The sequence below is a fragment of the Anas platyrhynchos genome, chromosome 13, assembly GCF_047663525.1.
Source record: "Anas platyrhynchos isolate ZD024472 breed Pekin duck chromosome 13, IASCAAS_PekinDuck_T2T, whole genome shotgun sequence".
Classification (NCBI taxonomy): Eukaryota; Metazoa; Chordata; class Aves; order Anseriformes; family Anatidae; genus Anas; species Anas platyrhynchos.
Genome location: NC_092599.1, coordinates 11,569,791 through 11,582,327, shown reverse-complemented (window position 1 = coordinate 11,582,327; position 12,537 = coordinate 11,569,791). Strand labels below are relative to the sequence as shown.

Genomic DNA, 12,537 nt, shown 5'->3' with positions numbered 1-12,537 from the left:
CCATGTTCTTCATCTTGGGCAGGCGTCTCTGCCAGCAGTTGTATATGAGCCCCAGCACGATGATGATGGCACAGATGGATCCAATGATCACCAGTACCACAAAGAGCTTTCCATAATCGCTGCGTGTCTGGTTGGGGTGTGACTGACAGCTTGTGGTGGTCGAGTAGTTCTGGATGCCAATCTGGAAGGAAGGAAGGGGCACACTGAAACCCCTGGCCTGCAATCAGGTGGGATCCTGTTCAGACTTTCCAGAGCTTAAGTACAGGACCATCACTGTGGGCAGAGGAACTAAAAGCCAGGGTTAGGGAGCCAGGATGTTCGCTGTCTTGCATGATGAGAAGGAACACAACCGAATTTAACACCACCATCCTTGGGAGCTGACAAATCAGTAAATGACAGTAGGCACAACCCTGCCTTGGCTGCTTGCACAAGGCTCACACAAATGTGTGAGACAGGAGGCTTTCATGGCAGAAACCACAGAAGTTTCAGAGTTCCCTTGGGGTTGTCAGCAAAGCCCAATGCCATTCCCTGTGACTTGGTGCACTCCAGACAGGTTACACATCAATTCAGTAACAAGTATGATGGGTGTAAGAAAATATCCTCCCACCTCTTCCCAAGCTTGTGCTAGCACAAGGTCAAGGCAGGGAGCAGTGTTTCATTATTGATGGAGCTGGAGAGCCAGAGGCAGGTGGTGGGGCTACTGTGGTAGGATGCATGCTTATGCAGGAGCGCTGTTGTACATAGAAGTCAAACCTTACACCAACAGGAATCTTCTTTCTGGACAGTTCTAGGTGTTGATACTTCAGTCACACTATTTCTACAGGGCTGGCTTTTAGCACTGTCTCTGGTGTAAGCCAATCAATACCGCACTGAGCACTTAATTTGCTTTGTCTAACTGCACCAGTTTGTTAGGTCAGGGAAAAACCTGGGAGCAGACATCCAGCAAGGTGGTGGCCCATTTCTGCTGCTAAAGTCAGCAAATTACTCCAGGAATGTTGAAAAGGAGAATCAGTGCCTAAGGGGCAAACTCAGAGATCACAGGACTGTTTTGTTCTCATCTCTGCCCTCTTCCAAGCTGCCTATGGGTAAAAGTGAATATGTGAGGGCTACAGGAAGCTGTCAGTGGAATCTGGCATCCATTGCCTGCCCTTGTGGAGACAGTTCTTGTCTTCATCCTAAGAAGTGAAATACAGACCCTGGAATTGCAGGAGGACTGTGCATGTGTCCCATCCAGTAAATGGACCCCTCCCACCTTCTTCAGCAAAGACTGAGCAACTGGGAGCAGCCAGCACGTGTAAACCAGCTGTAGGGTGAGCAGGGCTGAATCTGGGGCTCTGCAGCACCCATAGGCAAGAGTGTGGAAAGTATGAGACCAAGTATCCCAACAAAATGAATTTATGAAAAGCAGCTTCAAAACTAAGCCAGAAAAGCAGAGAGGGAATAACCCACAGCTACTCTCTCCCTGGGAGCAGACATTTGATGATCTGGCAACTACCAGAGAGGGCAGAAGGGAGTTTGCCAAGAGTCTGACTCATCTGTGTGCCTGCTGTGGGTTCAGCACTCGGTTAGACTGAGATGTGCTCCCAGTTTGCAAGGTGCTTATTTTAATTGTGTAGCTAGTCTTAAAGGGTAGATGCAGGCAGACAGGCTCTCACCTCAGCTAAGCTCCTCTTAACATCTCCCAGTGCCATGAGAACATCTTTTGTAGGGATGACACCTGCAAAGAAGGAGAGGGAGAGATCAGTGCTGCTTTTTCAGCTCATGTTAACTCGGTTAAGATGTACTCAAAATCCCCAACAGGATGAAGGAAGAGGAACACGCATTTTTATTCATTGGTACTTTATGTTAGGAGATCAAAAGAATGCAAGGACCATAACCGAAGATACCTTCAAATGCTCCTTAAGGAAGGAAAAAAAAAACAAACAGGCATGAACTGATACTGGAGGCACCTAGGTACCCTTCCGACAGCCACAGAAGCTCTCAGGATCTGTGTCTGCTCCGTGAGCAGCAATATCCGAAGAGTCGTGGAGGCAGGTACCTGTGCTTCCCAGTCCAGCTGCCCTGCTCTGATCCTGAGCTGCAGCACTTAGGATGATCCCACAGAGCACCATGCTCACCTACTGCATCCTTTAGCAGGTGTGTTTTGCTCGGCAGGGCACCCTGGCGAGGCTGCATCCCTGACACAACAGCAGAGGCTGCAGGAGGTGTGCTGGAACAGCTTCAGGGAACAGCTTTTGCCAGGGAGTTGCCAGCCCACACTGAGCCAGCCCCTCCTGGGACCCTCCTTCCCCAACAGTTCCTGGGTTGTTCTCCAAGCCAGGCGAGCATGAGCAGCCAGGGAGGATTTAGAGGCTGAGGCCCATTTCTACATTCACTTGCAAAGCAGTAAAAAGAGGGACTGAACAAAAGCACAACTCTTCAAAGCAGAAAATACTTTGGTTCCTGAGGTTTCTAAACGCAGGGATATCTCCCAGGTTGGCTGTGCTGCTGTTCAGACTTTTTTTTTTTTCCTCCAGGAAGGGGGATGTCCACTCTTACAGCTTGAAGGCTTTATTTTAGAAGACCAAATGCTTACCTAAGCCTTTTCATTGGCACATGATCCAGCCTAAGGGCTTGGGAGAGACATAATAATTTAAGGCATCGATACAACAAGTAACTTCTAAACATTAGCTCTACATTCCTACTACTACAGGGCATTTTAGAATACTGCTTTCTTCATATTGGCCACAATGTCAATGTTAGAGGCCTGTAGAACAGAGCAGAAGCAGTACAGGAGAAGCACGCTCCTACCAGAAGGGGATGAAGGTGTTAAAATTCCCCAGCTCAATTCACCTCTCATCATCAGTTTTAGTTTCTCTGGGGATAAGTTAAGAAGTGACCTAAGAGCAGGCTGCCGTGTCCTGCCATGGCAGAGGCCTGCTCATGGAGGACAGTGCAGAAGCACGGGGAGGAAGCTGATGTGTGAAGGCAATCCAGGGAGGGAGTGAAGCAGGAAGCAAAGTGCAGAAGAGAGCTTGGTGCAAGCAGCGAGGGACAAGCCAGAAGGAAGATGTGAAAAAAAAGGGTCTTAAGTCCTCAGAGCCCACTCTTATCACTCAAGTCCATTTAATGCTTGGGATTGAAGGGATTGAAGGGGATGGGAGAGCAAAAGCTCTGCTTAGGGGATTTGAGAGCCCCCTAAAAACAGCCCCCATGACAGGAAGACTCCTTCTCCCCACACTTACCCTGTTCCCCCGCCAGTGTCATTAGCAAGTGCTTTTCGTTCTCATTGGGCTTGCTCAGGGAGATCAGCCAGCGGTCCTGCAGTCCATCCGTCTGCCTGGAGAAGGCGTCCTCCACCAGCGCCAACAGCTGGGGACCCCTCTCCAGCCGAAACTCCTCCTGCCATGGGAAAGGGACCTTGGTGAGCACACAGTGGGAACGGGACAGGTGTAGCACAACAGGGCTGATGTGTCTGTATGGCAAAACCCCTGCACCCCAAAGCCAGTAATGCTAAACCTGGTGCAATGCTCCCCCTCACAGCTCTAAGGACAGATCAACCAACCCTCCTGCTGGGCTCCTGCGGCTGCCGGACACCCCACATCACACCAAATCCGACACACAGGGACCATGAAGCACCACCACCACCACGTAAGGCACGAATCAGCCGGGCTTCTCCCCGCTGCCAGCGCCGGTCAGCGGGTGCAGCTCAGCCTGCCATGCTCCAGCCATCCCTCGGCGGGTTCCTTTGCTGCTTTTCCCACTCGTGTGTTTCTATTCTTATCTCCAGTTGCCATGTCAACCCGAAGGCCGCACAGATGATTAATAAAATGGAGAGCTCTCGTTGCCACGGCAATGCGAAGCGCTCAGGGCAGGCACAGGCCTGTGCCGAAAACGGCCTAATTGGAAGAGACACCGCTGGCTGGGGCCTGGCTCCAGGAGCAAAGGGACAACGGGGGTGAGATTTCTCCTCACGGGGAAAGCAGAGGGTGCAGAGCGCTGATGGATTCTCCTTTGAACACACGTGAGCCCACGTGGCAGTCGCCTCCCAGCATCAGGTCAGATCCTGCAGTCCTCTCCCAGGCACAATCCCCAGGTATACCGAGTGGGAGATGTGCCGAGAGGGACTGAAGCGACTGCCTTGCCCATCAGGAAGATGGAACTTCCCATTAGGAAGTCAAGCTGCCAGCTGCACCCTGCAATACAGGCATCGACCCTGCAGCAGGTGAGAGCCTGGCACTACGGAGAACACTGAAGCTCACGGTGCGACTGCAAGGGGCTGGCACCCTCCCTGTCCCCCTCAGCACTGCACCAGATCAGGCATCAAAACAGAGGAAATATCTGAGGAATCCCCTCATGTTAATTCAAGCTACAGCACTTGCAGCGCAGGTTCTGCCCCACAGCCCCAGAAATCCAAACAGTGCAGGCCTTGGACACAGAAACCAGAAAACAAAAGGGGGAGGCAGAGGACAGGTGAACTGCCCCAAGTGAGCAAATTGCCATGGGTAGGAAACAAACCAGCAGTGGTGGAGAGGAGGAGGCTTGGTTCCAGTTTCAGCCATGCAAAGTGGTAATGGGAGACAGGGAATGAAGCAATGTTCATGTTAAATACAGATTCTAAGGGACACTTGTCAACATAAAGGGGAAAAAAGTACAAATGACCCATTGGGAAATATTTTTTGAAACATGAAATCAAGTAGAAAAACAGTTCAGGCCTGCCTATCCCAGGGCACTTCCTTCTTTCAGCATGACAGAACTGAGGATCCGCCAGTAAAGGCACAGTTTTGTCAAGGGACATCTCCACGCCTGCTTTTCAGCTCTCGCCCTTCCACTGGTTTAAACAACACAAGACCACAATAAGGAAGCTACCACGTTTTGCAAAATTAATAAGCACTTCAACTCCACAGAGATGGTAGAAAGAGGAATGGTGGATGTGGAGGAAAAAGGACTGGTTTTCAGAGTTGCAATTGCGAACTGCAACAGAAACACTTAGGGCTCTCCAAAGGGCAAACCTGTCTGCCTGAAGTCAGGAGGAATGAGGCTTGACTTTTAATCTGCCTGTACAGCAGGCAGCATGCTTTGTGCTGTAAATCACCTGCTTGCACTGCCCCCAGAAATTTCACCTTGAGCCCCAAAAAGACACACCACAAGCTCACCACTAGTGGAAATAGGTCAGTGCAGGAGGGTCACCCTGCAGTAACAAAACCACTCCCCCCTGCCCACGGCAGGAGCTGCAACAAGCAGGAGTGCAGACGCACAAGGACAGAGCGGGGCTCCCTGATGAAATATTTTGGTCTCAGGCTGTCAAACTCGTAATCATTTCTGAGAATTATGAAAGGCACCTTGACCCCAGGCCTTTCACAACTGGTTTTAAAGTGCCTGCTAAAAGGCCCGGCAGAGGTGAATGAGCCCTTTTACCAGACATCCACAAGGGGCTCTGGGCTCGTGAATTAACGGCAGCTTTAAGGGGCTGGATGGACAGGCAGTGGATTAGCAGAGCATGTCTAGTTAACAGTCCCAGATAACACACAAGATAACGGGGTGGGAACAAGAGGCACTTAAGGAAGATTTAGAGACAGCTGCTTGATACTGAACCATTCACACTGCAAGTGGGGAATCCTTTTTCCTCTGAGCCATCAGAGGAATGTTCCTATATCCTGGAAGGAAAAGAAGAAAAAGAAAGACAGGGAGGAAGGGTCACACCTCAATCCTGCCACACTGCCTGTAAGCAAAAGGTGCAAAGTTAGAAGCTCTCATGTCTCCTGATAGACCCGGTGAACACGCACAAACTGGCAGCCAGGACTTAGTCAAAATCCAATCTGGAACTGACACGGTCTAGACTGAGTGAAATCCACCCACTCTTTCCCCATTTGGAGAACGGGAATATTTTTGTCCTCTCCACAGCCTCTGTAGGGAGTTTGAGAATTAGTGCTTTTAAAATGTTTTGTAGTGAAAGCACACAGCAGGAGCTGTGCCTGCCTCCACACCTCTCAGCACCGTTCCTCCCATGCCAGCAAATCTCCGCGGACTGACTTACACAGTCAATGTTATCCGACATATTCAGGATGATGTAGTTTTTCCCCGCAAGGTTGCTCCAGTCTTTGCAGATCACCTGGAAAGACAAGACGTAAAGACAGATGGGTTTGCATAGCGAATGCAGCTCTTCTGCTGAAAGCACGGGGTACACACGGGGCTGCGCCATACCCCAGAGAAATGCTTCTCAAAGGAAGGATCTGTATTCCCTTTGCACTTCGGAGGATTCACCCTTCCATTTGTAATGTGGGACACTGGCTGCTTTCATTGCAGTGCTAGCACATGCTGCACAAGGCTACTGTGCCAGCTTCCCACAGCCCAGCTTACCTTCCTCTCGTATCCAGAGCTTAGGATGAGTTGAGAACTCGATGCAAAGCTCTCTAGCCTGCAGCCTTATTGTATATGTGATCAATTCTTAACACAAAACCTAACCAGGAGCCCCTGGGGAGCTTAAACTGGTGAGAGAGAACAGTTCCTTGCAGCCTGGGCAGGAAGCACAGGACTGAGTCACTCACTCAGGGTCCCAAGTACTTTGGGGGCAGAAAGAAAAATTAAAAGCTTTCCCTGGTATTTTTTCCACCAACCTGCTCGTCCTAGCTATCCTGCCTTTACCAGCTGCCCGTTTGCTGGATTCAGGAGCTGTACTTCACCTCATGCCTCCTCACCCACGGGCTCTCCTAGGCTACCATCCTCACAGCTCGCTCTGCCCTGCTCCACCTGCTCTGCATCTGGTGACTGCATCAGGCAGCAGCCACAAAAATAGCACTTCCTTCTCACTCCCTTGCCAGAAATCCTTGGGGCCGTTTTTGTCCTGACACTTCCAATAATGAAGTCTGAGAAAACAAGGAGCTCTCGCTGCCACGTGTGCCCCAGAGGGAAGGTGTTTATTAGAAGCAGGATTTTTCAGGAGGGAAGATGTGAGGGGGGCTGGGCTTTCCCCAGGGACCACAGGTACCTTAAGGAGTGCTGTGAGAAACCCTCCAAAATTCAGTTTGAGCTGGGTTGGATGAGCAGGAAAAGCTACTTCCACCAGTCAGACTTAGGGGGCTGGTAAGGGTAAGGGATTAAATACCCTGCCAAGTATCTCCAGTGCAACCTCCCATCCTCTGCCCCCTCCCAGCTCTACCTGTGCTGAATCCCAGGGCAGTTCTGTCGGCAGCAGGGCCATGCGGGCGTCCCCAGCCTGCGGCGACAAGCTCCCCTCTGCTGTCACAGCCTCCGTGGCTGGCTCTGTGTCATTCCAGACAGGATCCTGCATGGGCTCCTCAGCCCTGTCCCACGGAGTTGCAGGGGAAGCGGGGTGCTGCTCACCACCTGAATGAGTCTGGGTGTCTATGGAGCTGCCACCAGGAGAGGGTGTCCAAACGGGCGTTTCTGCTGGCTGCTCAAGCTCAGTCAGCACTGTGGGCTCCAGCATCTCCCACCCCACCGTTGTCTCCAAGAACTCCTCTCGGGCTGAATGTTCTTCCCCACCAGCCTCCACCGTGGGCTCTGCGAGCTCTGCTCTTGCGGTAGTCACAGTCTGCTCAGAATATGCTCCCCCGACAGCCCACGTGTCTCCATCTGTCACCTCAAAGGGCTCTTCTGAAATACCAGGAGACCTTGCAGCAGCAGTAGAAGAAACAGAGGACATTGGCAGGAGACTCGGCCCCATGCTGCTCCCAAGGTCTAAGCCAGGAGGAGCAGAGTCCTCTTCTTGCCCTCCCATAGCTGCCTCAGTCACAACACCTGGGCGGGCAGAAGCTGTAGAAAACACGACAGAGAGCAAGGATTCCTCTTGGCCCGCTGGTTCAGAAGATGTAACCTCTGGCCCAGAGGTCTGAAGGCTCTCCACTCCTCCTCTCAAGTGGTCTATAGGGAGCAGCCCCTCTTCTTCCTCCAGCGTGCTGGAGAAAGGCGTGTGCAAGTCAGGCTCTACAAACTCTGCCGGTGGATGGACAGTAGCTGCTTCCCAGTTGTCTTTTACCTGTGTCCCGTTCCCTTTCTGCAGGGCCTTCTGAGAGGCAGCAGGAAAGCTGTAGTCTAAAAAGAGATCCAAGAGACTTCGTGTCACACACTAAGTACCTGTGAACTCCGAACAACATAGAACTGGCCCACTGCACATGGCTAGCCACAGATGGGATCAAACAGCAGAGATTCTGCCACTGAAAAGAACAATCCCATCTGGTAAGTGTAGCACACTGGGAAATGCACTGTATGCTACTGGACTCACCCAGCTCCCTGCCCCATCCCAGTGAACCCCGCTTTCCCTGGGGAAGATTCATACCTTCATTCTCCTCACTCCTTTCTGCCCTGAAGGTGTTGTCACAGACCTGCTAGCCACGAGGGCTGCAAATAGCAGCTTTGACACCCAGCGTTCTCTCAGGTGAGGTTATGAGTGTTAGGAATCAGGCTGGGACCCAGGGATTTATTCTGTGTGGGTTTTAGAAAGATACTGGGCTGTAAGAGCCATCAGACATGAGCTCAGTGGGAAATACTAGGGAAGAGAACAACAGCACAGCAAAACACATCCTTCTCCCTGGCATGCCAAGGTTACGCCACCAAACCCTGAATCAACCTGGGCACCTCTGAAATGCAGAACCTCAGTTTGTATAGTGCTTCACAGAAGAAAAGTGATCCCACAGATATCTGCACCATGAGATTCCCATGTTGTTAAGGAGCAGTTTTGCTGCAGGGATACACAAGTCAGAAACAGGAGCCGAATACAGCTCCCCTCCCTCCAACTTCAGCCCTGAGTTGTTCTGTGGCTCTGACCGTGAACACAAGGGATAGTGCTAGATAAGTGTGCTTAACTCCAGCCTCAGCAGGAACCCTGCCCGCCCTGATGTGCTGGGGTGAAGTGAGAGATGCTGGTTTCGTCCTCTAACACAAGGCCCTGTCAGATGAGGCATTATTTTAAGGGATCAGTGATCCAGTGTGCCATCTCCCTTGCCTGAAGACATTGGCAGCTATTCTCGACTCCTCTGCACCTCCTCCCAGAGGGAAGAGAGCACGAACTGGCAGATGGGCACAGAATAAAAACAAACGGGGCAAAAGCAGTGTGAGGTTTGCCCCACAGGAGCTGGAAACACTCCTAGCTTGTCAGCTGGCCCCTGAAGCCACGGATCCGACCTTTCCTTAAGGTGCTGTCACAGCTCAGCTGGCTCCTGAGAGTGGAAGCCCCGCGTGGTGCAGCCGTGCTGCCCTTTCACAAACGAGATCTACAGGAGCCCGAAGTCCTGCTGCCTCTGCCATCTCTGCTGGGTGATGGAAACCCAGGAGAGCCAACTCCACTCTCCAGCAGGCTTCTGTCTTACAAGGCAGCTGAAAACCGAAACCCCAACTGCTTCTCCGGGGCAACAAACCAGCGAGGTGAAAGCAGACGCAGGAGCCCTCACACTCGCTGCGAATTGATTTAACATTCCCACTTGCCACCAGCCTTTCTGCTGTCCCGTGTGCTAGGTTAGGAGCATCCTCCTCCTGTCTGCTTCAGTGAGAGCCCACTGATTGTAACCTTAACTCCTCTCACATCTCGCAAGGACCGCTAGTAGCTGCTCGCCTTGCAGCTGAGATCAGCAGGAGGTTGGAGCACGAGAGGAACTTGTGGCCACACGCAGAGATAGCGCCCACCACACACCCCTACAAACCACCAACAAAAGCAGCCAAGCCACAGCGGACCAGCCCTCTCCCAGAGGGACACAGCTCAGGGGAATTGCCCACGGGACTCTCAGCATCTTCAGCCCCAGAACCCAGCAGGGATGGCCCAGAGGAGCGCAGCAGGCAGCCCCACCTCTGGGTCACATCCTGTCCCAGCGTCCCTGCCACACCAGCCCCTCGGGAGCCCGTCTCACCGATATGAAATTCCACACCTCCACCTCACCTCCGGGCCACCGCAGCCCCCTTCGTGCTTCCTACCACGGCAGGATTACATTGCAGCATCCAGCTGCCTTCCTCCCCCCAGACCTCCCCGGTTTTCCCCTTCCGGGCCTTCCAAAGACCCCCAGGATCACCGCTTCCCACAGAAACCATCTGGCACAGCCCCCCTGCCCCCTGCAGCTCCCAGCAGACCCAGGGCCAGGTCGCACGGATTCGTTTCCTCTGCCTGGGGAGATGACTTGCCCTGGGAGAGGCGAACATGAGCTCCAAACCTCTGCGAAGCCACCATTGAGGTGGTGTCCTGCTTCCCCTGAAATTGATCCCAAAACTTCCCGACACCAGCTGGGCCAGGGCCTGGCTCTTTGCCAGAGCCTGATTTCCCAGCCAGACATTTAATTCATTACACTTCTGCTTCCCCTTCGTTCCGAAGAGCCAGGCTCCATTATTGCCCTGCGAGGTCCCCTAACCTGCAGTTGCCACTATGAACTGTTTAAAGCAACCGAGACAGCTCAGAAAAAGGGCGAGCCTCATCGTTTTTAGTGCGCATAACCTGGCCATAAGGTCTTTATCGGATTAAGCTGGGAGATCACGTTAACCAGTGATTGAATTACTGATAACTAGACGGCACTGTAATAAAGACAAGAACATTCCTGGGCTTCCATCACGACACAGCTCGAAGCACAAGGTGCGTTTTACCTGCTGCTTCCTACGCAGCCAGTTCTGCCGTGGTACCTGCTTGCTGTCGTACCGTGCAGAGCAGCCAGGCTTGTTGCAAAAAAGGCGTGCTACACCTGACTGGAATCGCAGGGGGATAACAAGGAGGCAAAATGCAATTACTGGGAGGGGAGCTGAAACAGTTGGGGTTAATATCCTTATCTGCCAGAAGAGGGGGGAGAAGTCACTGGCTGCCACTCCAAGGCAAGTCCAAAGAAATCACAGCTAAAAGAGAGACCCAGGGCAGCAAAGCTTTTACCTCTCCTTATGCTTGGAAGTTGCTTCAGGTGGAGACTGGGAACTTTAGAGCACTACAGCTGTTCCCAACAAGACCCACACCTTTCTTCTGCTCTGTGCCTGATCTGCAATAAGGCTGGAATAAGCCACCCTCCCCTGACCATGGAGTCGCTCAGGGATAGCTGCACTAAAATAACATTATGCACAGAGAAACCCTGTTAGTCACAGGTCAGCCTTGGCTTGGTGCAGACAGCTCGTCCCTGGGCAGCTCACCCAGAGCGTCAGCATACAGAAAAGCAGGGCATAAACAGGAGGCATCTCGGGAGCGGAGCTCAGGCAGGGGGCTGCTCAGTGCTAAGCTTCTTACGGAGACAGCCTTTACCAGGTGCTTCATTTCATTAAGGCTTCGTTGAAGATGGTATTAACTACTGCAGCTTTGCTGTCAGTCTGGATGAAGAGGCAGCAGATTTCAGTAAGGCTGGGAGAGACTGGGATCTCTCTGGCCAGAGGCACATAATTCATCACAGAAAGAAGTGAATCTCACTATCAGAGACGAGTTGCGAGTGGAAGAGATTTTATCCCTTTAGTTCGTTGGAAAACTTATTTTTCTTTGGACACAGTGCTTCTAGCTCATCTGTCCTGCTATTCTTTATCCTAGCACTCATGGAAATCCCTGCCACTAATTACTATGAATAATTAAAAGATTACTTTTTTTTTTTTCCTCCTCCGAAGTGCCGCACGCCACCCTGGTGAATCACCAGCTGTAAGAGTGTATTTGATAGCTCCCAGCACAGTCACGCCATGGGCTTCAAATGCACAACCAGGAGCTGGAAGTGCAGGCTCTGGCCGTAGGGAAGCGAGCCTGCTGCCAGCCCACTGCCAGGCTGGCGAGTTTTTGGGAGCCCACACTTCCCACCAGTTAATAATTAGGCTGCCAAATTCTAGAGCCTTTGTTGGAAGCAGAATGTTTTGGGCACTGTGTTCTGATGGAGAACGCAAACCAGGGAGCACCCCAGGATGGATGTGACAGCACACAACGCCTTTACGAGAAACCAGGGACTGGAAGGAACCTGCAGTCCTGATGACTCTGATCTTCTACCCCTAAAGCCAGAAGAGATGGTGCATTTTTTTGCACCATATCCAGCATGATAGTAGAAAACACTACAGACGGAAGCCTCCAGGCAAAACAAGATGGAAAAGGTGGAAAGGAAGGCCAGAAAAGCCTGAGGCAAGGTCCACTACGTCTTTAGGGTTGATCTGTGACTTGGGGCAATTAGATACCAAAGGCAAAGTAAAGCAGGCAAACCCAAACTACAACCTGAGCAGCTTCTGGATTTCCTGGAAGCCTGAGGGCTGTGGGATGCAGAAGCAGCAGGTTCACAGCTCCTCTGACCTGCCTTTTGGCTGAAGTACCAGTTATCCACTGCTTTTTTCCGTAAGGATATGGCATCCGTTTTCCCAACAGACCTAACTCCGTCTTTTCCAGATGCACCTCTACTGGGTAGCAGCTGTACAGGAAGAGTAAAGCCAAGAGGTAGCGATGGGTTATCACATGTGCACGTGTGCACTTCTGTGTCTGCTCTGACAGAAAAAGACAAATCTCGGGGTCCTTCCATAGGCTGGTGTTCACTGATGTCAATAGAGATTTACCCTTCTGTAGCATACATCAGCAAAAGCGTGTTATTCAAGAGAATCAGAGCCTCAAGCTGAGCTGTGCTC

The 12,537-nt window shown here is 51.8% G+C and overlaps 1 protein-coding gene across 2 annotated transcripts in view; it reads right to left on the bottom strand.

Moving 5' to 3' along the window:
• Window positions 1-12,537, bottom strand: part of PODXL2 (podocalyxin like 2) — a 31,979-nt gene that overhangs the window by 3,699 nt on the left and 15,743 nt on the right. For both annotated transcript variants that reach the window (XM_038186026.2, XM_027467513.3), the window contains exons 3-7: window positions 7,139-8,034; window positions 6,017-6,091; window positions 3,225-3,381; window positions 1,656-1,717; window positions 2-181 (exon numbers count right to left, since the gene is read on the bottom strand). In XM_038186026.2, the coding sequence (XP_038041954.2) occupies window positions 2-181; window positions 1,656-1,717; window positions 3,225-3,381; window positions 6,017-6,091; window positions 7,139-8,034 (1,370 nt within the window). The remainder of the gene's footprint in view (window position 1; window positions 182-1,655; window positions 1,718-3,224; window positions 3,382-6,016; window positions 6,092-7,138; window positions 8,035-12,537) is intronic.